This window comes from Theropithecus gelada, chromosome 1, assembly GCF_003255815.1.
Source record: "Theropithecus gelada isolate Dixy chromosome 1, Tgel_1.0, whole genome shotgun sequence".
NCBI lineage: Eukaryota > Metazoa > Chordata > Mammalia > Primates > Cercopithecidae > Theropithecus > Theropithecus gelada.
In genome coordinates, this window is record NC_037668.1 from 56,250,875 (window position 1) to 56,273,995 (window position 23,121).

Here is a 23,121-nt window from a genome sequence, read left to right on the forward strand (position 1 = left end):
TCCCTCTACCAATAAAAGGGAATATTGCAGTAAACAGATGGTTCTAATACACTAAAATAAGTTACCATAAGGAAATATGACCAATATTATGGATGAACAAAGAACAGCACCTTCTTTCTGCCTGGAGGCAGAAATAATGCTTCACTGATCAGGATCTTGAAGGAAGATAGCAATTGGATAGGGAAGATGGCAAGGTCATTTCAGGCAGAAAGAACTGCATGTGCAAAATTACAGGCTCTGGGGAAAAAAAAATTTTTTTTGAGTTCAGAGTATGGTGGCTCATGCTTATAATCCCAACACTTTGGCAGGCCAAGGCAGGAGGATTGCTTGAGGCCAGGAGTTTGACACCAGCCTGGGCAATATAGAGACCCTGTCTCTACAAAAAATAAAAAATTGGCCAGGCATAGTGGTTTGTGCCTGTGGTCCCAGCTGCTCAGGAGGCTGAGGCCCCAGGAGGACGAGGTCGAGGCTACAGTGAGCTGAGATTGTGTCACTGCACTCCATCTTGAGTGACAGAGCAAAATCCTATCTCAAAAAATACACACAAAAAACTAATTTTATATATATATATATATATATATATATATATATATATATATATATATTTTTTTTTTTTTTTTTTAGGAGACGGAGTCTCGCTCTGTTGCCCAGGCTGGAGTGCAGTGGCCGGATCTCAGCTCACTGCAAGCTCCGCCTCCCGGGTTCACGCCATTCTCCGGCCTCAGCCTCCCGAGTAGCTGGGACTACAGGCGCCCGCCACCTCGCCCGGCTAGTTTTTTGTATTTCTTAATAGAGACGGGGTTTCACCGTGTTAGCCAGGATGGTCTCGATCTCCTGACCTCGTGATCCGCCCGTCTCGGCCTCCCAAAGTGCTGGGATTACAGGCTTGAGCCACCGCGCCCGGCCTATTTTTTTTTTTTTTTTTAAGATGGAGTCTCGCTTTGTAGCCCAGGCTGGAGTGCAGTGGTGCAATCTCGGCTCACTGCAACCTCTGCCTCCCGGGTCCCAGTTCAAGCAGTTCTCCTGCCTCAGCCTCCCGAGTAGCTGGGGTTACGGGCATGTGGTACCATGCCCAGTTAATTTTTGCATTTTTAGTAAAGACGGGGTTTCACCATGTTGGCCAGGCTGATCTTGAACTGCTGACCTCATGATCCACCCGCCTAGGCCTCCCAAAATGCTGGGATTACAAGCGTAAGCCACTGCACCTGGCTAATAATAAATCTTTTAAAAAGTTCAGTGTGACTTCAGTGTGACTGGAGTGACTGGAGTTGCCTGGCAATCAATGCTTGAGAAATACACAGGGCTAGAGAGGGACAAGCGTCCTACACTGTGTACACCACAGAAAACCAGCAGAAATTTTTAAGTGTTTTCACATTGTCAGTTGTGTGAGACATATAAACAGTTCTCACCAGTGGTCTCTTCTATTCCTGATATATTAATAGAATGACTTGGGCAATGAAGTCTATTATTCCTGAGAAGAGCTTTGGAAGGCTGGAAAGTTTGTGATTGAAACTCTAGGACCCAGTCCAACCCATGGCAAAATTCTGAAGCATATGTAAAATTTTCCCTTTCCCCTTCCTATGTAGTTTCTCTCTCATTCCACCCCCTACCACAGCCTTCATATATCCAGAACGATCTCTTTGTTTTCCATCAGAGGCCTAAAATGGTAGAAATAGAAGGGGTTATTTTTGGAACTCATCTTCCTTATTTTATGGTCTTGGAAATAGACTCTGAGTGAGGAAATGATTTACTCTCCTGGTTTCCCTTCGATCTCTGTGGTTTGGTGCTGGGTCTTACTCTTCTCCCTTTCTTCTGAAGAAATTTCAAGGACTCCTTTGACTTTAACATCGGTATACCAAAGCCTCTACGATTTGGATTTCCAGCCTATTTTTTCACTCTGAGCCCTAAACTGTTTAACTGCCTATTGTACATTTCTTTGTTGTTTTTTGAAACAGCGTCTCTCTCTGTTGCCCAGACTGGAGTGCAGTAGGATGACCATAGCTCACTGCAGCCTTGACCTCCCGGCTCAAGCGATCCTTACACCTCGGCCTCCAGAGTAGGTGAGACTATAGGTGTGTGCCACTACATCTGGCTAATTTTTTTTTTTTTTTTTTGAGACAGAGTCTCGCTCTGTCTCCCAGGCTGGAATGCAGTGGCCCGATCTTGGCTCACTACAACCTCCACCTCCTGGGTTCAAGCGATTCTCCTGCCTCAGCCTCCTGAGTAGCTGGGACTATAGGCGTCCACCACCACCCCCGGCTAATTTTTGTATTATTATTATTTTTTTTTCAATAGAGACGGGGTTTCACCATATTGGCCAGGCTGGTCTCGAACTCCTGACCTTGTGATCTGCCCGCCTCATCCTCCCAAAGTGCTGGGATTACAGGCTTGAGCCACCACGCCCAGCCATCTGGCTAATTTTTTATCTTATTTAATTTTTTTTTTTTTGTAGAGACAGGGTCTTGCTATGTTACCCAGGCTGGTGTTGAACTTCCAGGCTCAAGCGACCCTCCCATCTTGGCCCCCCAAAGTGCTGGGTTTACAGGCATGAGCCACCATGCCCGGCCTCTACAGAACATTTTGATCTGATATTTTATGTTTTCCTGAAACCCAGCAAGTCCAAAGATAAATTTATGACTTCCCTGCTCCCCAGCAAATCTCCTCCAGCATTCCCCACACCAGAAAACCCATACGTCCCCTGACCAAATGCTCAAATCAAACCACTTATCATCTTTGATACCAACTTCTCCTTCAGGGTCCTCCCTCCCAATCCAATCAACCACCGAGACTCCTCATTTTACCTTCTCAATTTTGTCTACTTCTTTTATTTATTTATGTACTTTGTTTGTTTTGAGACGGAGTCTTGCTCTGTCACTAGGCTGAAGTGCAGTGGTGCGATCTCAGCTCACTGGAACCTTTGCCTTCCAGGTTCAAGTGATTCTCCTGCCTCAGCCTCCCGAGTCGCTGGGACTACAGGCGCATACCACCACACCTAGATAATTTTTGTATTTTTAGTAGAGATGGGGTTTCACCATGTTGGCTAGGATGGTCTCCATCTCTTGACCTTGCGATCCGCCAGCCTCAGCCTCCCAAAGTGCTGGGATTACAGGTGTGAGCCATCCCAACCGGCTTATTTACTTATTTTTTCTACAGACGGAAGGCTCCCTATATTGCCTAGGCTAGTCTCAAACTACTGGCTTCAAATGATCCTCCCACCTTGGCCTCCCAGTGTTGGGATTAGGGGTTTGAGCCACTGCATCTGGACACAATTTTGTCCACTTCTCACTGTCTTCCTTGCCACTACATTAGAGCCTGCCACTATTATTATTATTATTTTTTTGGCCTGAATTTACTGCAATACTTTTGTAACTCCTAAATTACACTCTTCTCCTTAAATCTACTTCCCACACTGCAACCGGAGTAAACTTCTTAAAATGTAAACCAGAGTCTTTTCTACTCCTATTAATGCTTTATTATTATTATTTATTAATTTAATTAATTTTTTTTTTTTTTTTTTTTTTGAGACAGAGTCTCATTCTGTTGCCCAGGCTAGAGTGCAGTGGTGCGATCTTGGTTTACTGCAAGCTCCGCCTCCCATGTTCAAGTGATTCTCCTGCCTCAGCCTCCAGAGTGACTGGGATTACAGGTGCCTGCCACCATGCCCGGCTAATTTTTTGTATTTTTAGTAGAGACGGGGTTTCACCGTGTTAGCTAGGATGGTCTCGATCTCCAGACCTCGTGATTTGCCCGCCTTGGCCTCCCAAAGTGCTGGGATTACAGGCGTGAGCTACTGCGCCTGGCCTTTTTAAAATTTTTTTCTGAGACAGTCTCGCTGTGTTCCCCAGGCTGGAGTGCAGTGGTGTGATCTTGGCTCACTGCAACCTCAGCCTCCCAGGTTCAAGCAATCCTCCTGCCTCAGCCTCCCGAGCAGCTGAGACTACAGGTGCATGCCACCACACCCAACTTATTTTTCTCCTTTCTGCCCAGTTCCCCAGTATTATCTACTGCCACCCTCTCTCTCATGGTGCACCATCATGCTGGCCTCCTTCAGTTCCTCACCAGTGCCAAGTTCCTTCCTTGCTCAGGGCCCTTGCACATGTTGTTCTTTTTTTTTTTTTTTTTTTTTTTTTTTGAGAGAGGAAGTCTTGCTCTTGTCCCCCAGGCTAGAGTGCAATGGCGCGATCTCAGCTCACTGCAACCTCTGCCTCCCGGGTTCAAGCAATTCTCCTGCCTCAGCCTCCCAAGTAGCTGGGATTGCAGGTGTCTGCCACCAGGCCCAGCTAATTTTTTTTGTATTTTTAGTAGAGAGGGGGTTTCACCATGTTGTCCAGGCTGGTCTCGAACTCCTGACCTCAGGTTATTCGCCCACCTCGGCCTCCGAAAGTGCTGGGATTACAGCCCTGATCCACTGTGCCTGGCCAGCACATGTTGTTCTTTTGTTTCCCTTCTCTCCTTGCCTGGCCAGTTTTTCCTCATCCTTCATGTTTTAGCTGAAGCTCATCTCCTCAGGGAAACCTTCCCTGGCTCCTCTGAGGAGGTTATACCTGTCTGTACTTCCTCATTGCACTTTCCACAACTGTAATTTGAATAGCTATTTGCATAGTCTCAGTTTCCCTGGCTAGTCTGCTTCAAGGAGAAATGAACTTTCTCCCCAGCACACTGCCTGGCCCTCAATAAATATTTGTTGAAAGAGAGATTGAATGCTTCATTTACCCAGTGGCAGAGCTGAAACTAGAACCTAAACATTTCCAGTATAGTATTATTTTCTTCAAACCATGAAATGACACCACATATTCCAACTTCCCCTCTCTCTTTCCAGTGATTAAATATATCAGTCTTCTGGGTTCTGTTTCTTTAGGGGCCTGTTAAAAGCCATCATGGTAAACTAATCCAGGTTTAGAGATTACCCTTTTCTCAAGGGTAATTTGCATTTTAACTGGGAACTTCTGGCAAACAGAAAGTCATCCCAAAGGAACTAATCAAAACCCCTGGTACCATAAAGATATTATTGGAGGGAAATAATTTTTACTTAAATCACTTAATGGGATTATAGGAAATGAACTTACACTGTGCCACGCATGCTTTAATGTCAGCTTTTATTTATTTTTTTATTTTTATTTTTATTTTTTATTTTTTGAGACGGAGTCTCGCTCTGTCGCCCAGGCTGGAGTGCAGTGGCCGGATCTCAGCTCACTGCAAGCTCCGCCTCCCGGGTTCCCGCCATTCTCCTGCCTCAGCCTCCTGAGTAGCTGGGACTACAGGCGCCCGCCACCTCGCCCGGCTAATTTTTTTTTTATTTTTTAGTAGAGACGGGGTTTCACCGTGTTAGCCAGGATGGTCTCGATCTCCTGACCTCGTGATCCGCCCGTCTCGGCCTCCCAAAGTGCTGGGATTACAGGCTTGAGCCACCGCGCCCGGCAATGTCAGCTTTTAAAAAAAAATTAATTTTACTTGTTTTGTTTATTTTTTTCAGGCAGAGTCTTGCTCTATCACCCAGGCTGGAGTGCAATTGCGCAATCTCCGCTCACTGCAAGCTCCGCCTCCGGTGTTCAAGTGATTCTCCTACCTCAGCCTCCGGAGTAGCTGGGATTACAGGGGCCCGCCACCATGCTCAGCTAATTTTTGTATTTTTAGCACAGACGGGGTTTCACCGTGTTGGTCAGGCTGGTCTTGAATTCCTGACCTCAGGTGATCTGCCCGCCTCAGCCTCCCAAAATACTGGGATTACAGGTGTGAGCCACCACACCCGGCTGTTTTTTTTTTTTTTGTTAAGTTTATCTTAAAGACAAACCTGTTGGGTAGGTATCATTATCCATTATCCCCTTTATCAAATGAGGGAATCTAAGAAAGGTTTAGTCGTTTACCTAGTATTGCATATCTGGGTGGGGAAACCAGTATTTAGACCCTTTGTCTCCCAGCATATGACTTCTCATCTAATGTTGTTTTTACAATGCCATGTTGCCTCCAAGGGTAAGTATAGGCAACTGCTTACAGTTTATACATAAATCTGGGCCATGGAGCTAAGTGGCTGATTATCTTTTTTTTTTTTTTTGAGACGGAGTCTTGCTCTGTCACCCAGGCTGGAATGCAGTGGCACAATCTCGGCTCACTGCAAGCTCTGCCTCCCAGGTTCATTCTCCTGCCTCAGCCTCCTGAGTAGCTGGGACTACAGGCTCCCGCCACCACGCCTGGCTAATTTTTTGTATTTTTAGTAGAGACAGAGTTTCACCGTGTTAGCCAGGATGGTCTTGATCTCCTGACCTCGTAATCCACCCACCTCGGCCTCCCAAAGTGCTGGGATTACAGGTGTGAGCTACCGCGCCCGGCCTCTTTTTTTTTTTTTTTTTTTTTAAGATGGAGTCTCGCTTTGTTCCCCAGGCTGGGAGTACAGTGGCCCGGTCTTGGCTCACTGCAACCTCGGCCTCCCAGGTTCAAGCGATTCTCCTGCCTCAGCCTCCGATTAGCTGGGACTACAGGCACATGCCACCACGCCTGGCTAATTTTTGTATTTTTAGTAGAGTTGGGGTTTCACCATGTTGGGCAGGATGGTCTCGATATTCTGACCTCATGATCCACCCGCCTTGGTCTCCCAAAGTGCTGAGATTACAAGCGTGAGCCACCACACCTGCCATGGCCGAGTATTTTTAAAAAGAAGTATTACGGCCAGGCGCGGTGGCTCAAGCCTGTAATCCCAGCACTTTGGGAGGCCGAGATGGGCGGATCACGAGGTCAGGAGATCGAGACCATCCTGGCTAACACGGTGAAACCCCGTCTCTACTAAGAAATACAAAAAATAGCCGGGCGAGGTGGCGGGCGCCTGTAGTCCCAGCTACTCGGGAGGCTGAGGCCGGAGAATGGCGTGAACCCGGGAGGCGGAGCTTGCAGTGAGCTGAGATCCGGCCACTGCACTCCAGCCTGGGCTACAGAGCGAGACTCCGTCTCAAAAAAAAAAGAAGTATTACTAGGTTTATTCTATTCCCTTGATGGAATCTGTGCTCCCAGACTTGACATTTTACTGTCTCCATTAAAAGTCCTTCACCTTTGGCGCCTGACCTTATTCATTCCTACCATAAATGTGATTATGAGCGGGGAAAAAAAGTGTTTTGAGCACTTTGACCAAATTATTATGTTAAATCCAAGATGCCATGTTATTTATTTTACTACTGAGACCACCCAAGCCTCCTATATCCATCCAGCGTGTGGATAGTATGAGGTTGACAATTAGTGCATTAGTTACCTGTTTACCACGACATACTTGCAGTAACAAAAGCTATTATATGGGGTTTCCTAGTATCAAGTATTCCTGTATGAGTTGGCTTTGCTTCTGATTGAAAATATTTTTGCCCATCCTTTGCATCTCCCCTAGATTCTGGTTCCCTAACATAGAATCTCTCGTAGGGGTAGAGAGATACCATTATGTTAGTGTCAGATAGACCTGCCTATTTAACAGCTTTGTAAACTTGGGCACATTACTTAACCTTTCTGTTTTTCCAGTCGTAAAAAACCGAAAGACTGATAGCGATTTTGAAGTTGTCGAAAGACTTTAATGTGTTTGAAAATACCTAAAAAAGCCTGACCCACAGCTGGTATTTCAATAATGTTAATTTCCTTGCTTCCCTAAGGTCCTTACGATTCATAGGTTCTCCGGACTCCTTGAAAGTTTTGTGTAGATGCGTGAGGTGTATTTTTCTTGGAAATAAAGTCCACAGTTGAACAGATTATCTTGGGGTCCAGCGATTTCCCCGAAAATAAATTGTAGGTTCTCCTTCCTGCAATGCTAAGGAGTGAACGTCTTTTGCAGGAGACTGGATTCTTTCAGTGAGCGTTTTGCTCTCTGGTACTCTTTCTGTAGTCTGCTAACAGAGGAGGATGACCAAGCCCCTCGCGGGGGGCGGGGGCGAGTCACTCCCGGACAGGGCCCCCAAGAAGTTTCCCTGAGGGCGGTGTGACTCCCCAGGGGTCGGGTTACCTCCCAGATGGGGGTGGGGTATCACTTGCAGCTGGGAGGCAGGTTCATTTTAAGGTCTCGCGGGCTTTGGAGGCCCCTCCCTCACTGAGAAACCGGCTTTTGTCGTTTTTCTGAAGCCAAAGCTAGTCTTTCCAGGTGTTAGTCAAAAACCTCGTGGTGCGACCCTGGTTGTCCCCAACCCCCTAGGCCTTAATCCCGGGGCGGTGGGGGCGGGGAGGCCGTGAGCACAGCTTCCGCTCCTCCAATCCGCCAGAGGGCGCCGCGGCCGGCCTCTCCCTTCCCGGGGTGCTTCGCGCCAGGCCCCTTCCGCGTGGGTGAGTGAATGTGAGAGTCAGCGCTCGCGCCGCGCGCGCCGTCCGCCTCCGCTGTTCGGCGCTCTGCTTTCGGCGGTGAGGGGCGGGCGCGCGCGTAAAAGCATAGAGACGGGCGTTGAGCTCTTGGGCTAGAGCGTCGCCGAGTCGGAGCCGGAGCCTGAGCCGCGCGCTGTGTCTCCGCTGCGTCCGCCGAGGCCCCCGAGTGTCAGGGACAAAAGCCGCCGTCTGCTCCCGCAGCCGGGGCTCATCTGCCACCGCCGCCGCGCTGAGGAGAGTTCGCCGCCGTCGCCGCCCGCGAGGATCTGAGAGCCATGTCGGCCAGCAGCCTCTTGGAGCAGGTACAGGCCCGGCCCGCATGCCTCGGCCATTGTGTGAGGCGAGAAGGAGCCCGACTAGGCCCGGGCCAGCCGCCCCCGGGCAGGCCGAGCCGAGGCGGCGCCTCTCGCGGGCCGGGTTTCGGGCCTCTCAGGCCGGCCGCGCCCGGCGCCTCGCCCTTAGTCTGCTCTTCCCGCTTCTCCTCGGGCCTTGGAGCCCACGGGCCGGGCCGCGCCGCGTTCCCTTCTCTAAGCGGGCCTCGTTTTCCTTCCTTGTTTCCTTCCCCTTCCTTAAAGCCCTGGGTTCCTCGCGTTGCAGCTGGCGCGTCTGCCGCGTTTTCTTCCCTGCCCCGCGGGCCTGGCGCTCTTCCCCGCCTCCCATTTTCAGCCTCTTCCTCACTACCATTCCTGACGCCTCCCCTCGGGCCTGCTCCTTTATTCTCCCTTCGGGCCCTGCCTTAATTTGTTCTTCCTTTTCCATTTCTCCTTTGGACAACTTGCTGCTCGGCGACGTTTCCTTCCCCTGCAGAGACCAAAAGGTCAAGGAAACAAAGGTAAGCCCCGCTCCGCCGGTGGCCCTGGGCCGGGAGGGGGACGCGGGGCGGTGGGGGCGGGGTCTCCGGGAAGCGCCCCGGGCGGAGGACCTTTCGGAAGCCGCTTAGTTCGCAGGTGCCGCACACTTAAGTATTTGACCCTTTCGGTGTGTTCTTGCAGCTGGCGAACAGCTTTTTCGCTAACAAGGAGTAATTCATTAAGGGTGGGGGTGGATTGGGTTTTGAAACGCTCCAGGTCCTTAGTTTCCTGTAGGTCTTAAAAGGCCTTTGTTTTTCATCCTCGTGGATCACTCTCTGGAAGTACTCTCATGTGATGGGGGAGGGGAAGCGGGAGGGAATGGAAATCCAGAGGAGCCAATAAAATGACCTTTTTAGATCAACTTGCTCTGGGTGGAGGGGGACATTTTCACTGGCGACTGTCGCTTCAGCATTCACTCTCATCTCTTACCCTTTTGAAGTTCAATCTTACGTGCTTTGTTAACTAGTAAGGTTTTTCTCTAGTTAGCATATATGGACTAATTTGAGAGGAAGATTATAGGATTCGGACACTCCTAATTGAGTTTTTTTTTTCTTTAGTACAAAATGGATCTGTACATCAAAAGGACGGATTAAACGATGATGATTTTGAACCTTACTTGAGTCCACAGGCAAGGCCCGTGAGTAGTTAACTATTTACATATCTGATCGAAGGGTGTATGTAGTATATTCTTTTTCTGCCTTCTACCAATACATCCCATTTTCTGAGGATTGACTTTCTTTTTTCTTTTTCGAGACTGAGTCTCGCTCTGTCGCCCACGCTAGGGTGTAGTGGCGCAATCTTGGCTCACTCCAACCTCCGCCTCTCGGGTTCAAGCGATTCTCCTGTCTCAGCCTCCTGAGTAGCTGGGGTTACAGGTGTGCACCACCGCTCCCAGCTAGTTTTCCTATTTTTTTTTTTTTTTTAGTAGAGACGGGGTTTCATGTTGGTCTTGAACTCCTGACCTCAGGTGATCCACCTGCCTGGCCTCCCAAACTGCTGGGATTACAGGTGTGAGCCACCACGCCTAGCCGAGGATTCACTTTCTTAATACCTGTATTTTTTCTCTGCCCTCTATTAGGAAATCTCATGCTCTGAGGGTTCACCTCCTTTATACCTATTAATGTGTTACAGAACAGTTACTGAAAATGTCCGAGGCTGTTGAGATTCCCATCTCTGTAATGTCAGCAAACATACTGTATTGAGAACGTAATACTGATTACTGGCAGTAACATGCATGAATAATTATCTTCCTCCTTACCAAGAATGTAGTAGCAGTGCAGAATTTAGGAATTCTTGCAAGTGTTAAATATTCTGAATTTTCACCCCAGAAAACTTTGGATTAGTGTGATAGGGAAAGTTCTAATATAAAATCACCTGGAGGCGGGAAGATCTCTTGAGCCCAGAAGTTTGAAGCTGCAGCGAGCTATCTACGATCATACCTGTGAAAAGCCACTGCACTCCAGCCTGGGTGACAGAACAAGACCTGTTCTCTAAAAAATAGTCACCTGAACTTCATTCAGTGCTGGAGGACTGGATCTCTTTCTTTTCTCTAGTTTATGGGTTCTTAGATTATCAGAACTATTTTGGAGTTAGGAAAATTTTTTTTGAGACGTAGTGTTACTCTTGTCACCCAGGCTGGAGTGCAGTGGTGCAATCTCGGCTCACTGCAACCTCAGCCTACCAGGTGATCTTGCCCGCCTCCCAAGTAGCTGGGACCACCATGCCCGGCTAATTTTTTGTGTTTTTTGTAGAGACGGGGGTTTCACTATGTTGCCCAATCTGGTCTTGAATTCCTAAGCTCAAGAGGTCCGCCCTCCTCGACCTCTCAGAAGTGTTGGGATTACAGGTGTACGCCACCATGCTCGGCTGAGTCAGGAAATTTTTGAGTTGAGCTTCATCTACATCTGTGGAGACTAACTTTTTCACTGAAGGGGGGGAGGTATAGGATTTATAAAATGGAGTGAAAGTTAAAATACTGTTTAGCACAAACGAAGATCAGTAATGTTGGAGGTTTTTGCGGTGTAATCTTTTAGTGTAAAGTTGTATGTAGATTCAAATACTAATATGACCTGCGCATGTAGAAACTTGTTTGATTCAGCAGTTCTTTTGTGTTATTATCTCTGATCCCAAAGACATAGTTACATAGTTGTAACTAATATAACTCCCCAGATTAATAGGCCAAAAGGAAAATTGGCAATATGTCTTCCAAAATGCCCTAAAAGGTCAAGAAGTTTATAAGTTCTGAAGATATGCTGTATGAAATACAGTTAGTAGTCCTGAATAATTGCATGCGCATATATGGATCTGATTATCACATAAAACTTGTAGAATCCCTGTGTAAAATTTTTAACATTAAAAGTATAGAAACCACTTGAGCAAGTGATTGGAAAAAAGTTTTCACAAAACAACAACCAGTTAATCAGGAAAAGTAGGGAAGGAAGTAGAGGAATGAACTATTAATAGGTTCCTGCTATTGAAGTAGTTTGCTTACATAATCATTATAACAGGGAGAGTGGGAGCATTTAGAAACATAATTCTAGGTAGTTCTTGTAAAACATTGTGTAATTCAGATTTTTGAGCTTGAGCATGTGGGAGCCTGCCAGTTCAGGTGTAGACATTCAACTGTATGTTGGCATAACCTATGATATTAAGTGCATTTGATTTTTCTTTCTCAGGTAAGCCAAAGCTTAAATGTCTTTGTTTTAAAAAATTTGAGTAATAATATAAATCTTAGATGAGTAGATGAGGAAGGGTAACCTGAGAATCTAGTTTATTGTCTAGAGTAAGTCATCTACTTTTTTGCCAACTTTTCATTACCCTATTTTGGAATAATACTTCAAGTTTAATCCATTGATTATAGGCCAAATTTCTTACACACATGGATTTGGGTCTGTTAAAAATATTTTTTTTTTTTTTTTTTTGAGGCGGAGTCTTGCTCTGTCGCCCAGGCTGGAGTGGCACGCCCAGGCTGGAGTGGCACGATCTCAGCTCATTGCAAGCTCCGCCTCCTGGGTTCACGCCATTCTCCTGCCTCAACCTCCTGAGTAGCTGGGACTACAGGCACACGTCACCATGCCCGGCTAATTTTTTGTATTTTTAGTAGAGACGGGGTTTCACCATGTTAGCCAGGATGGTCTTGATCTCCTGACCTCATCATCCGCCTGCCTTGGCCTCCCAAAGTGCTGGGATTACAGGTGTGAGCCACCACGCCTGACCTAAAATTTTTTTTTTTTTTTTTGAGACGGAGTCTCGCTGTGTCTCCCAGGCTGGAGTGCAGTGGCGTGATCTCAGCTCACTGCAAGCTCCGCCTCCCGGGTTCACGCCATTCTCCCGCCTCAGCCTCCCAAGTAGCTGGGACTACAGGCGCCCGCCACCACACCCGGCTAGTTTTTTGTATTTTTAGTAGAGACGGGGTTTCACCATGTTAGCCAGGATAGTCTCGATCTCCTGACCTCGTGATCCACCCGCCTCAGCCTCCCAAAGTGCTGGGATTACAGGCTTGAGCCACCGCGCCCGGCCTAAAATTTTTAACCTTACCTTTGTGAGAACTTTTAAATGTGAAAAGGGTATGTGTGAAAAGACTTCACTTTTGTTTTTATGTATTTATGTATGTATGTATGTATGTATGTTTGTATTTATTTATTTTTTGAGACGGAGTCTTGCTCTGTCGCCCAGGCTGCAGTGCAGTGGTGCATTCTGGCTCACTGCAACCTCCATCTCCTGGGTTCAAGCAATTCTCCCACCTTAGCCTCCCGAGTAGCTGGGATTACAGGCGGGTGCTGCCATGCCCGGGTAATTTTTGTATTTTTAGTAGAGACGGAGTTTCATCATGTTGGCCAGGCTGGTCTCCAACTCCTGGCGTCAAGTGATTTGCCCACCTCAGCCTCCCAGAGTGCTGGAATTAGAGGCGTAAGCCACCGTACCCGGCCTGTTTTTATTTATTTGTTTTTTAGACAGTCTGGCTCTGTTGCCCAGGCTGGAGTGCAGTGGTGCCATCTGGGCTCACTGCAACCTCTGCCTCCTGGATTCAAGAGATTCTACTGCCTCAGCCTCCTGAGTAGCTGGGACTATAAGTGTGTGCCACCATGCCTGGCTAATTTTTTGTATTTTTAGTAGAGACTGGGTTTTGTCATGATGGCCAGGCTGGTCTCGAACTGACCTCAAGTCATCCACCCCTCTCTGTCTCCCAAAGTTCTGGGATTACAGGCGGGAGCCACTGCACCCAGCCATTTTTCTCATTTTACATCCTCCGGAAACCACTGTGCATTTCCTTTTCAGGTTATAACTAAGTAGTGGAATCTGTTGATATTCCCAGATAGTTTGCCAAGAGGCTAGCACTATAAACTGGTAGTGAATCTTGCTTTTGGGTTTATGATTGAGAAATGACTACAGACATTTGGGCTAGAACTTGACATTTCCATTTCTTTTTGTTACTATTTTATTATTACCTGGTTCGCGTAGGTAGTTGCTAAAAGGATTACCTCAATATTCAGGACTTAGTTTGTGAAATGCTAAGTTTTCTCTTAGTTGTAGTGCTAAAGCTAAGGCCCATATTCACTGTATCAGCTTAACTTTAAATGTTTAAATGTTTCAATTACTACACCAAAATTTCTTATGATATAAAAAATGCCCTTGTGTTTATAGGAAATCATCTGATGTGCTGCACACACTTTTTTTTTTTGAGATGGAGTTTCACCCTTGTTGCCCACAGGCTGGAGTGCAGTGGTGCAATCTCAGCTCACTGCAACCTCTGCCTCCCGGGTTCAAGTGATTCTCCTGCCTCAGGCCTCCCAAGTAGACAGGGTTTTGTCACGTTGGCCAGGTTGGTCTCGAACTCCTGACCTCAGGTGATCTGCCCGCCTCCGCCTCCCAAAGTGTAGGGATTACAGGTGTGAGCCACCATGCCCAGCCCGCACACTCCTTTTTATAGTATATTTGAATTGTGTAGCTAGGTAGGGGGAGGAAAGAGCCTGATAATAATTCTTTGTGTTTTGATTTGCCTTTTTTTTTTCTTCCACAGAATAATGCATATACTGCCATGTCAGATTCCTACTTACCCAGTTACTACAGTCCCTCCATTGGCTTCTCCTATTCTTTGGGTGAAGCTGCTTGGTCTACTGGGGGTGACACAGCCATGCCCTACTTAACTTCTTATGGACAACTGAGCAACGGAGAGCCCCACTTCCTACCAGATGCAATGTTTGGGCAACCAGGAGCCCTAGGTAGCACTCCATTTCTTGGTCAACATGGTTTTAATTTCTTTCCCAGTGGGATTGACTTCTCAGCATGGGGAAATAACAGTTCTCAGGGACAGTCTACTCAGAGCTCTGGATATAGTAGCAATTATGCTTATGCACCTAGCTCCTTAGGTGGAGCCATGATTGATGGACAGTCAGCTTTTGCCAATGAGACCCTCAATAAGGCTCCTGGCATGAATACTATAGACCAAGGGATGGCAGCACTGAAGTTGGGTAGCACAGAAGTTGCAAGCAATGTTCCAAAAGTTGTAGGTTCTGCTGTTGGTAGTGGGTCCATTACTAGTAACATCGTGGCTTCTAATAGTTTGCCTCCAGCTACCATTGCTCCTCCAAAACCAGCATCTTGGGCTGATATTGCTAGCAAGCCTGCAAAACAGCAACCTAAACTGAAGACGAAGAATGGCATTGCAGGGTCAAGTCTTCCGCCACCCCCGATAAAGCATAACATGGATATTGGAACTTGGGATAACAAGGGTCCCGTTGCAAAAGCCCCCTCACAGGCTTTGGTTCAGAATATAGGTCAGCCAACCCAGGGGTCTCCTCAGCCTGTAGGTCAGCAGGCTAACAATAGCCCACCAGTGGCTCAGGCATCAGTAGGGCAACAGACACAGCCATTGCCTCCACCTCCACCACAGCCTGCCCAGCTTTCAGTCCAGCAACAGGCAGCTCAGCCAACCCGCTGGGTAGCACCTCGGAACCGTGGCAGTGGGTTCGGTCATAATGGGGTGGATGGTAATGGAGTAGGACAGTCTCAGGCTGGTTCTGGATCTACTCCTTCAGAACCCCACCCAGTGTTGGAGAAGCTTCGGTCCATTAATAACTATAACCCCAAAGATTTTGACTGGAATCTGAAACATGGCCGGGTTTTCATCATTAAGAGCTACTCTGAGGACGATATTCACCGTTCCATTAAGTATAATATTTGGTGCAGCACAGAGCATGGTAACAAGAGACTGGATGCTGCTTATCGTTCCATGAACGGGAAAGGCCCCGTTTACTTACTTTTCAGTGTCAACGGCAGTGGACACTTCTGTGGCGTTGCAGAAATGAAATCTGCTGTGGACTACAACACATGTGCAGGTGTGTGGTCCCAGGACAAATGGAAGGGTCGTTTTGATGTCAGGTGGATTTTTGTGAAGGACGTTCCCAATAGCCAACTGCGACACATTCGCCTAGAGAACAACGAGAACAAACCAGTGACCAACTCTAGGGACACTCAGGAAGTGCCTCTGGAAAAAGCTAAGCAGGTGTTGAAAATTATAGCCAGCTACAAGCACACCACTTCCATTTTTGATGACTTCTCACACTATGAGAAACGCCAAGAGGAAGAAGAAAGTGTTAAAAAGGTAACTCACTTAACATTCTTAAGATTTTTGGGGAAGGAGGAATTAGAACAGAAGTATTATATATAGTGAACCATTTTTAAAAACTCTGTAAATGAACACAGTATCACTTAACAGTTCAAGACTTTATAGAAGTATAATTGGTTCTGATACTTGAACCCTAATGTGAAGGTATGTGAGAACATTAGTAGAGGACAGAAATATGAACTTTGAAAGGAAAGCAGAAACAGTACACAATGCAGAAAGAGGTGAATAATGAGTCAAAAGAGATGCAGAGGGGTAATGGAAGTGATAAAACCATAGAAATTAGAAGATTAAGGCTATAATATGGAAGAGAAAAATCGAAATTCCTCTGTTGGGTTAACTTGGCTTCGCTGGGGTTTTGTGGTTATTTTCAAGAGTCAATATATCGTCACCAACTCTTGAAATCACTTCTGTCTTCCCTGTGACAATTGGCGGTGTAAAAGAGTCACTTTCTGATTCCTCTGTAACAAGTGGGAATCTTGGGCAGAATGATGAGGAATGGATTCAAACTAGAGTTGAATTTGAAAGAGTTGGTAGCGTTTGTGAATATTGAGTGAATGTAAACTTTAGCATTATAAAAGGATGATAAAACTGGTTGGAGCAGATAGTCATGTATTATCTGGGATTTATACTTACATTTTTTTTTGATAGGGTCTCACTCTGTTGCCCAGGCTGGAGTGCAGTGGCATGATTTTGGCCCACTCCAGCCTCCACTTTCTGGGCTCAAGTGATCCTCCCATCTCAGCCTCATGAGTAGCTGGGATCACAGGCATGCACCACCATGCCCGGCTAGTTTTTCATATTTTTTGTAGAGCTGGGTTTTACCATGTTGCCCAGGCTGTTCTTGAACTCCTGAGCTCAAGTGATCTGCCCCTGCCTCTTCCCAAAGTGCTGGGATTACAGGTGTGAGCCACTGCAGCTGGCCTAAAATAGGTGAAAAGATTATGGGCAAGGAGAAATTTTTCTTTGAAGATATATTAATGGTTGAGAGAATCCTGAGCTGATGAATCTCAAATATAAAATAAAGTCTAACAAACATTGTTTTCCTTAAATTTGTTAAGAACTCGTAGGGATCTTATATGTGATCTAGGATCTGAGGCATTGTTAGGCGGCTCTATGAGAACTTACTCCTTTTAGCAGTGGAAGAATGGCTCGTCGGTACAATCTTCTTGGAGGTATATAGTTAAAGTAGGGTTAGTTGCTATTTTACCTTCCAATGTGTACAGATTAATAAGAAATGGAGTTATACTTGTCAGTGACTCCTCTCTTCCCCACAATTTAATAGTTGAACTATTAGTCCGGGCATAGTGGCTCACGCCTGTAATCCCAGCACTTTGGGAGGCTAAGGTGGGCAGATCACCTGAGGTCAAGACCAGCCTGACCAACATGGAGAAACCTCATCTCTATTAAAAGTACAGAATTAGCCAGGCATGGTGGCACATGCCTATAATCCCAGCTACTTGGGAGGCTGAGGTAGGAGAATCACTTGAACCCCAAAGGCAGAGGTTGCGGTGAGCCGAGATTGTGCTCTAGCCTGGGAAACAAGAGCTAAACTCCATCTCCCTACCGCCCCCCAAAAAAAACTACCATATTTTGGCCTGGTGTGGTAGCTCATGCTTGCAATCCCAACACTTTGGGAGGCCGAGGCAGGAGGATTGCTTGGGCCCAGGAGTTTAAGACTAGCCTGGGCAGTGTAGTAAGACCCCATCTCTAAAAAAAAAAAAAAAAAAAATTAGCTGGGCATGGTGGCACACACCTGTTCTAGCTACTCTGGAGGCTGAGGAAGGAGGATCACTTGAGCCCAGGAGTTTGAGGCTGTAGTGAGCCATGATTGCATCACTGCACTCCAGCCAGGGCAACAGAGCAAGACTCTGTCTCAAAAATAAATAAAATTTACAGTATTTTATAGAAAAAGTAGTTTATTGGTGCTTTTTGCTAGACATCTGAAGGGCTCTAAAGTGGTCATCAGGCTCCTGATTCTAGAGGGACAAGTAAGGAGGCCATGATCTTTTAGGCATAGCAGATTTATAAATGTGTGAGGGGCATCTAGGTGCTTCGTTTATCCACTTGAAATGTGTACTATCTTATTAGTCTTTCTAATAAAATTCTGTCCTACATCTTGTGATTAAAAGCAGGAAGGAAATGATGAATTTAATGCACAGCATAGTTGTTAAGATAGACTTGTATGTGTGGAGAAATTCGGGTTCATTTTCTTTTCAATTTTGCATTGCTGGGGTCAGATGAAGAAATATGGGTTTACACATGGAGTAGCAGGCTGGGCGTGGGTGGCTCTTGCCTGTAATCCCAGCACATTGGTAGGTAGAGGCGGGCAGATCACTTGAGGTCAGCAGTTTGAGGTCAGCAGTTTGAGGCCAGCATGGTGAAATCCCGTCTCTACTAAAAATGCTAAAAAAGGGCTGGGCGCGGTGGCTCACATCTGTAATCCCAGCACTTTGGGAGGCCGAGGTGGGCAGATCACGAGGTCAGGAGATCAAGACCACCCCGGCTAACACGGTGAAACCCCATCTCTGCTGAAAATACAAAAAATTAGCCGGGCATGGTGATGTGCTCCTGTAGTCCCAGCTACTTGGGAGGCTGAGGTGAGAAAATGGCGTGAACCCGGGAGGCGGAGCTTGCAGTGAGCTGAGATCGTGCCAGTGTACTCCAGCCTGGGTGACAGAGCGAGACTTTGTCTCAAAAAACCAAAAAAAATACTAAAAAAATAAAAAAAATAGCTGGGTGTGGTTTTGGGCACCTGTGATCCCAACTGCTTGGGAGTCTGAGGCAGGATAATTTCTTGAACCCGGGAGGCAGGGGTTGCGGTGAGGTGAGATCACGCCACTGCACTGCAGTCTGGGCGACAGAGGGAGACTGACTGAACCAGTCGCAAATTTGAGTTTTGTTAATTTAGCTTTTGGCCAGGCGCTGTGGCTCACGCCTGTAATCCCAGCACTTTGGGAGGCCGAGGTAGGCGGATCACCTGAGATCAGGAGTTCGAGACCAGCCTGGACAGCGTGTCTACTAAAAATACAAAGATTAGCTGGGCGTAGTGGCGGGTGCCTGTAATCCCAGCTACTCGGGAGGCTGAGACAGGAGAATTGCTTGAACCAGGAAGGCATGAACCAGGAAGGCTTGAACCAGGAAGGCACAGGTTGCAGTGAGCTGAGATTGAGCCACTGCACTCCAGCCTGGTGAAAGAGCAAAACTCCGTCTCAAATCAAAAAATAAAAAAAACCCATTCCATAAAGACTCTTGATAAGCGAGTATCCTAGTTCTCAGCTGGTGAACAAACCACCAAATAAAGGCTTCAGTTATACTTGTGTCAGGTTACTTTTTAGTTTACTCTCTTGTAAGAACTGCTGGGATTGGCTAGGCGTGGTGGCTCACGCCTGTCATCCCAGCACTTTGGGAGGCCGAGGCGGATGGATCACAAGGTCAGGAGATTGAGACCGTCCTGGCTAACATGGTGAAACTGCGTCTCTACGAAAAATACAAAAAATTAGCCGGGCGTGGTGGCAGGCGTCTGTAGTCCCAGCTACTTGGGTGGCTGAGGCAGGAGAATGGCGTGAACCCGGTAGGTGGGGCTTTCAGTGAGCTGAGATTGTGCCACTGCACTCCAGCCTGGGTGACAGAGCGAGACTCTGTCTCGAAAAAAAAAAAAAAAAAAAAAAAAACTGCTGGGATTTCAGGAAGATGCTTCTAAGCCCAGTTACCATTTTAGTTAGTACTGCCTTACTTTTCTGTTGGTTACTATTTTCCTTAACATCTTTACATAACTGATTGTAAACTGTTCTTACAATCTTTATTAGGCTTTAAAGAATAAGCAGATTTTATGAGAATGGGGCTCATAGCTCGTTGAGACAGTGGACTCCCTTAGGTGAAGTGTTTGTGTGTGTATCTTTGTAGTATTTATGAGATTGCAAAAGCTTTCATGCCAAATGGGTGGTAACCCCATAAAGAAGTAGGGAAATACTTAAACTTCATCCTGAAGATGATGTCACAGCTGTTCTACAGTTCCATGATTGGGCAGTATCTTGGCAGAACATGCTGAAGCAGAGCCACAGCCATTTTTGCCTAGTATTATTACTGACTTGTTCTGCATGATCTAATTGAGTAACATAGAACCTTCAAGCATTGGATCTGTCAGCCTTGAAACTTAGAGCAAATTTTAGTGACATGTTTGATAGATGTGACTTTTATTTTTTTAAACAGCAATATACTGTGCTTAAGGTGTGGTTTACCTTGTTGAATGCTACAGATACTGTTGTGAAACCTTTCTGCATTTATTTAGAACCTTTCCCTAGTTAAGTATTCCTCTATGACATCAGTTTTGTTGGCTTCGTAGTATTGTCAGACTTACTATAATTTACCGATCCCTAATTGTTGAATATGTCAACAATCTGTATTTTAATATATTTTTTCTAATTAAAATAACACTACACTGAACATCCTTTTGTATAAATATTTATATTTGTTCCTTAGTAGTTAGATGTGTCAAAGGTATATGGATTTTAAAAATAGTATTTTACCACTATTACCAGAAATTCTTAGTAAAGGGGTAAATGCTTTGTGGTCTTGGCTAAGTTTTATATATATTGCTACATAAATCTTTTTCCTGAAAAGTTGAGGGAATCATTGTGCAACTGTTATCTAGAAGAAGGCAGTGGTTGAGAGCTTTTCTCTTTTTTTTTTTTTTTTCCCTTTGAGATGGGGTCTCGCTCTGTTGCCCAGGCTGGAGTGCAGTGATGTGATCTCAGCCCACTACAACCTTCACCTTCCCAGGTTCAAGCGATTCTTGTGCCTGAGCTTCCCAAGTAGTTGGGACTACAGGCAGGCGCCACCACACCTACCTAATTTTTGTATTTTTAGTAGAGACGGGGTTTCACCATGTTGGCCAGGCTTGTCTGGAACTCTTGACCTCAAGCCATCCACTCTTCTTGGCCTCCCAAAGTGCTGGGATTACAGGTAGTGAGCCACTGCACCCAGCCGCCTTTCTCTTTTGACTCAACTTTGGAATAGTCTGGGAGAAAGGAGAGTTAACTTCCTGAATGAGTGAATTTTTTTTAAAAGAAATTTCATAAAATAATTGGTTTAATTTTTGTTTTGTGTCTAGCCCTTTAACTACAAGTAAAAATAAGGGAAGCAGTCAAGAATAAGGGAAGCAGTCAAGTAGAGAGGACAAAGGACTAATTCTTTTAAAGTCCAGCATCTTGTTAGACTCAATGGATGATGGAGCCCTGGGAGACAAAAATTAATGAAATAGAAAAAAAATAGACTTAATTGGGTACTTGGGTAAATGATTTTTCTGAATAACTACAGAGCAAGTGGAGAGTGAGAGGAGAGTTGAGATACAGAGAAAATGTGATTGTGGTGGCAACAGTTTGAATTTTAGTCTAAAAAAAAAAAAGTCATTGGTATTAAATGGGACCAGATTGACTGTATACCCTTTTGTGCTATTGAATTTTTTTTTTTTTTTTTTTTTTGAGATAGAGTTTCACTTTTGTTGCCCAGGCTGGAGTGCAATGGCGTGATCTCGGCTCACTGCAACCTCCGCCTCCCGGGTTCAAGCGATTTTTCTGCCTCAGCCCTGCGGAGTAGCTAGGAGTACAGGCGGCTGCCTCCATGCCCGGTTAATGTTTGTATTTTTAGTAGAGACGGGGTTTCATCATGTTGGGCAGGCTGGTCTCGAACCCTTGACTTTGTGATCTGCCTGGCTTGGCCTCCAGCCACCGCGCCCAGCCCAAATTTTTTTGAAACTAGATTCTTCATGTCAAAAGACAAAGCTAGGTCCGGCATGGTGACTCACGCCTGTAATCCCAGCACTTTGGGAGACCAAGCCAGGCAGATCACAAAGTCAAGGGTTCGAGACTAGCCTGCCCAACATGGTGAAACCCCGTCTCTACTAAAAATACAAAAAAAATAGCCGAGCGTGGTGGCAGGCGCCTGTAGTCCAGCTACTCAGGAGGCTGAGGCAGGAGAATGGCGTGAATCCAGGAGGCGGAGCTTACAGTGAGCCTACATCGCACCACTGCACTCCAGCCTGGGTGACAGAGCGAGACTCTGTCTCAAAAAAAAAAAAAAAAAAAAGACAAAGCTAGAACCAATGGATAGAAGTTATGGGGAGAAATACTTTTGTAAATGGAAAACTTGCTAAAAACGAAGTTCTTTTTTTTTTTTTTTTGAGACGGAGTCTTGCTGTGTCGCCCAGACTGGAGTGCAGTGGTGTGATCTTGGCTCGCTGCAAGCTCCACCTCCCAGGTTCACGCCATTCTCCCGCCTCAGCCTCTGAGTAGCTGGGACTACAGGCGCCCGCCACCACGCCCAGCTAGTTTTTTGTATTTTTAGTAGAGACGGGGTTTCACCATGTTAGCCAGGATGATCTCGATCTCCTGACCTCGTGATCCACCCGCCTTGGCCTCCCGAAGTGCAGGGATTACAGGCTTGAGCCACCGCGCCCGGCCCGAAGTTCTTAATCACAAGAGAATTTCAGGTAGAAACTAAAAGAGATATGTTATAGAAACTAAACTAGGGATGTTGTAGAGGGGATTCATACATAGGGTAGTCTGGACTAGAGAAACCAAGGTATTAAAGAGGATTAGCTGACTCAATATAACATTTCAGGTTTGTGAAGATGAATTGATCCCATGAAACAGATCTTTTTAGGAAGGTTATTGTTTGTTTCACAGTTTCTGACCTAAATCTTTGTTACACGTAAAATAAGTAAGAACGGACTTGAGGCCAGAAAGCTGTGGATGACAGAAGGGATTGGTGCATTCTCAGTGAATTTTGGTACAGATTGGGTATATGAGTAGTTTTTTAATACATTTACTATGTACATATTAATGAAAAGTTGTTAACTGTACTAAAAGGCTTATTAAAGAAATTTAGAGGCTGGATGGAGTGACTCATGCCTGTAATCCCAGCATTTTGGGAGGCCGAGGTGAACACATCACTTGAGCCTGGGAGTTCAAGACCAGCCTGGGCAACATGGTGAAACCCCGTCTCTCCAAAAAATACAAAAATTAGCCAGGCGCGGTGGCTCATGTCTGTAATCCCAGCTACTTAGGAGGCTGAGGTATGAGAATCGCTTGAACGCGGGAGATGGAGGTTGCAGTGAGCTGAGATCGTGCCACTGCATTCCAGCCTTGATGACAGAGCGAGACTGTCTCAAAAAAAACAAAACAAAACAAAAAACAAAAAAAGAGGCCAGGCAAAAAACAAAACAAAACAAAAAACAAAAAAAGAGGCCGGGCAAGGTAGTTCACACCTGTAATCCCAGCACTTTGGGAGGCTGAGGCGGGCTGATCACCTGAGGTCAGGAGTTCG

At 46.1% G+C, this 23,121-nt stretch overlaps 2 protein-coding genes across 3 annotated transcripts in view; one reads left to right on the forward strand and one right to left on the reverse strand.

The window, feature by feature from the left end:
* Positions 1 to 7,518: 7,518 nt before the first annotated feature.
* Positions 7,519 to 9,114, reverse strand: LOC112620455. The gene is made up of 2 exons (XM_025379073.1): positions 8,956 to 9,114; positions 7,519 to 8,745 (listed from the first exon to the last, which is right to left on the reverse strand). The coding sequence occupies exons 1-2, from the start codon at positions 9,076 to 9,078 to the stop codon at positions 8,152 to 8,154; spliced, it is 717 nt and encodes a 238-aa protein (XP_025234858.1). The 5' UTR covers positions 9,079 to 9,114; the 3' UTR covers positions 7,519 to 8,151.
* YTHDF2 (YTH N6-methyladenosine RNA binding protein 2) overlaps positions 8,094 to 23,121 on the forward strand; it is a 36,396-nt gene continuing 21,368 nt past the window's right edge. Inside the window, exons 1-5 of one of the 2 annotated variants that reach the window (XM_025379050.1) lie at positions 8,094 to 8,283; positions 8,521 to 8,621; positions 9,127 to 9,151; positions 9,728 to 9,807; positions 14,191 to 15,774. In XM_025379050.1, the coding sequence (XP_025234835.1) occupies positions 8,595 to 8,621; positions 9,127 to 9,151; positions 9,728 to 9,807; positions 14,191 to 15,774 (1,716 nt within the window). In that variant the 5' untranslated portion in view covers positions 8,094 to 8,283; positions 8,521 to 8,594. Of the gene's footprint in view, positions 8,284 to 8,419; positions 8,622 to 9,126; positions 9,152 to 9,727; positions 9,808 to 14,190; positions 15,775 to 23,121 lie in introns of those variants that run through there. The other variant, XM_025379060.1, reaches the window with a different exon arrangement.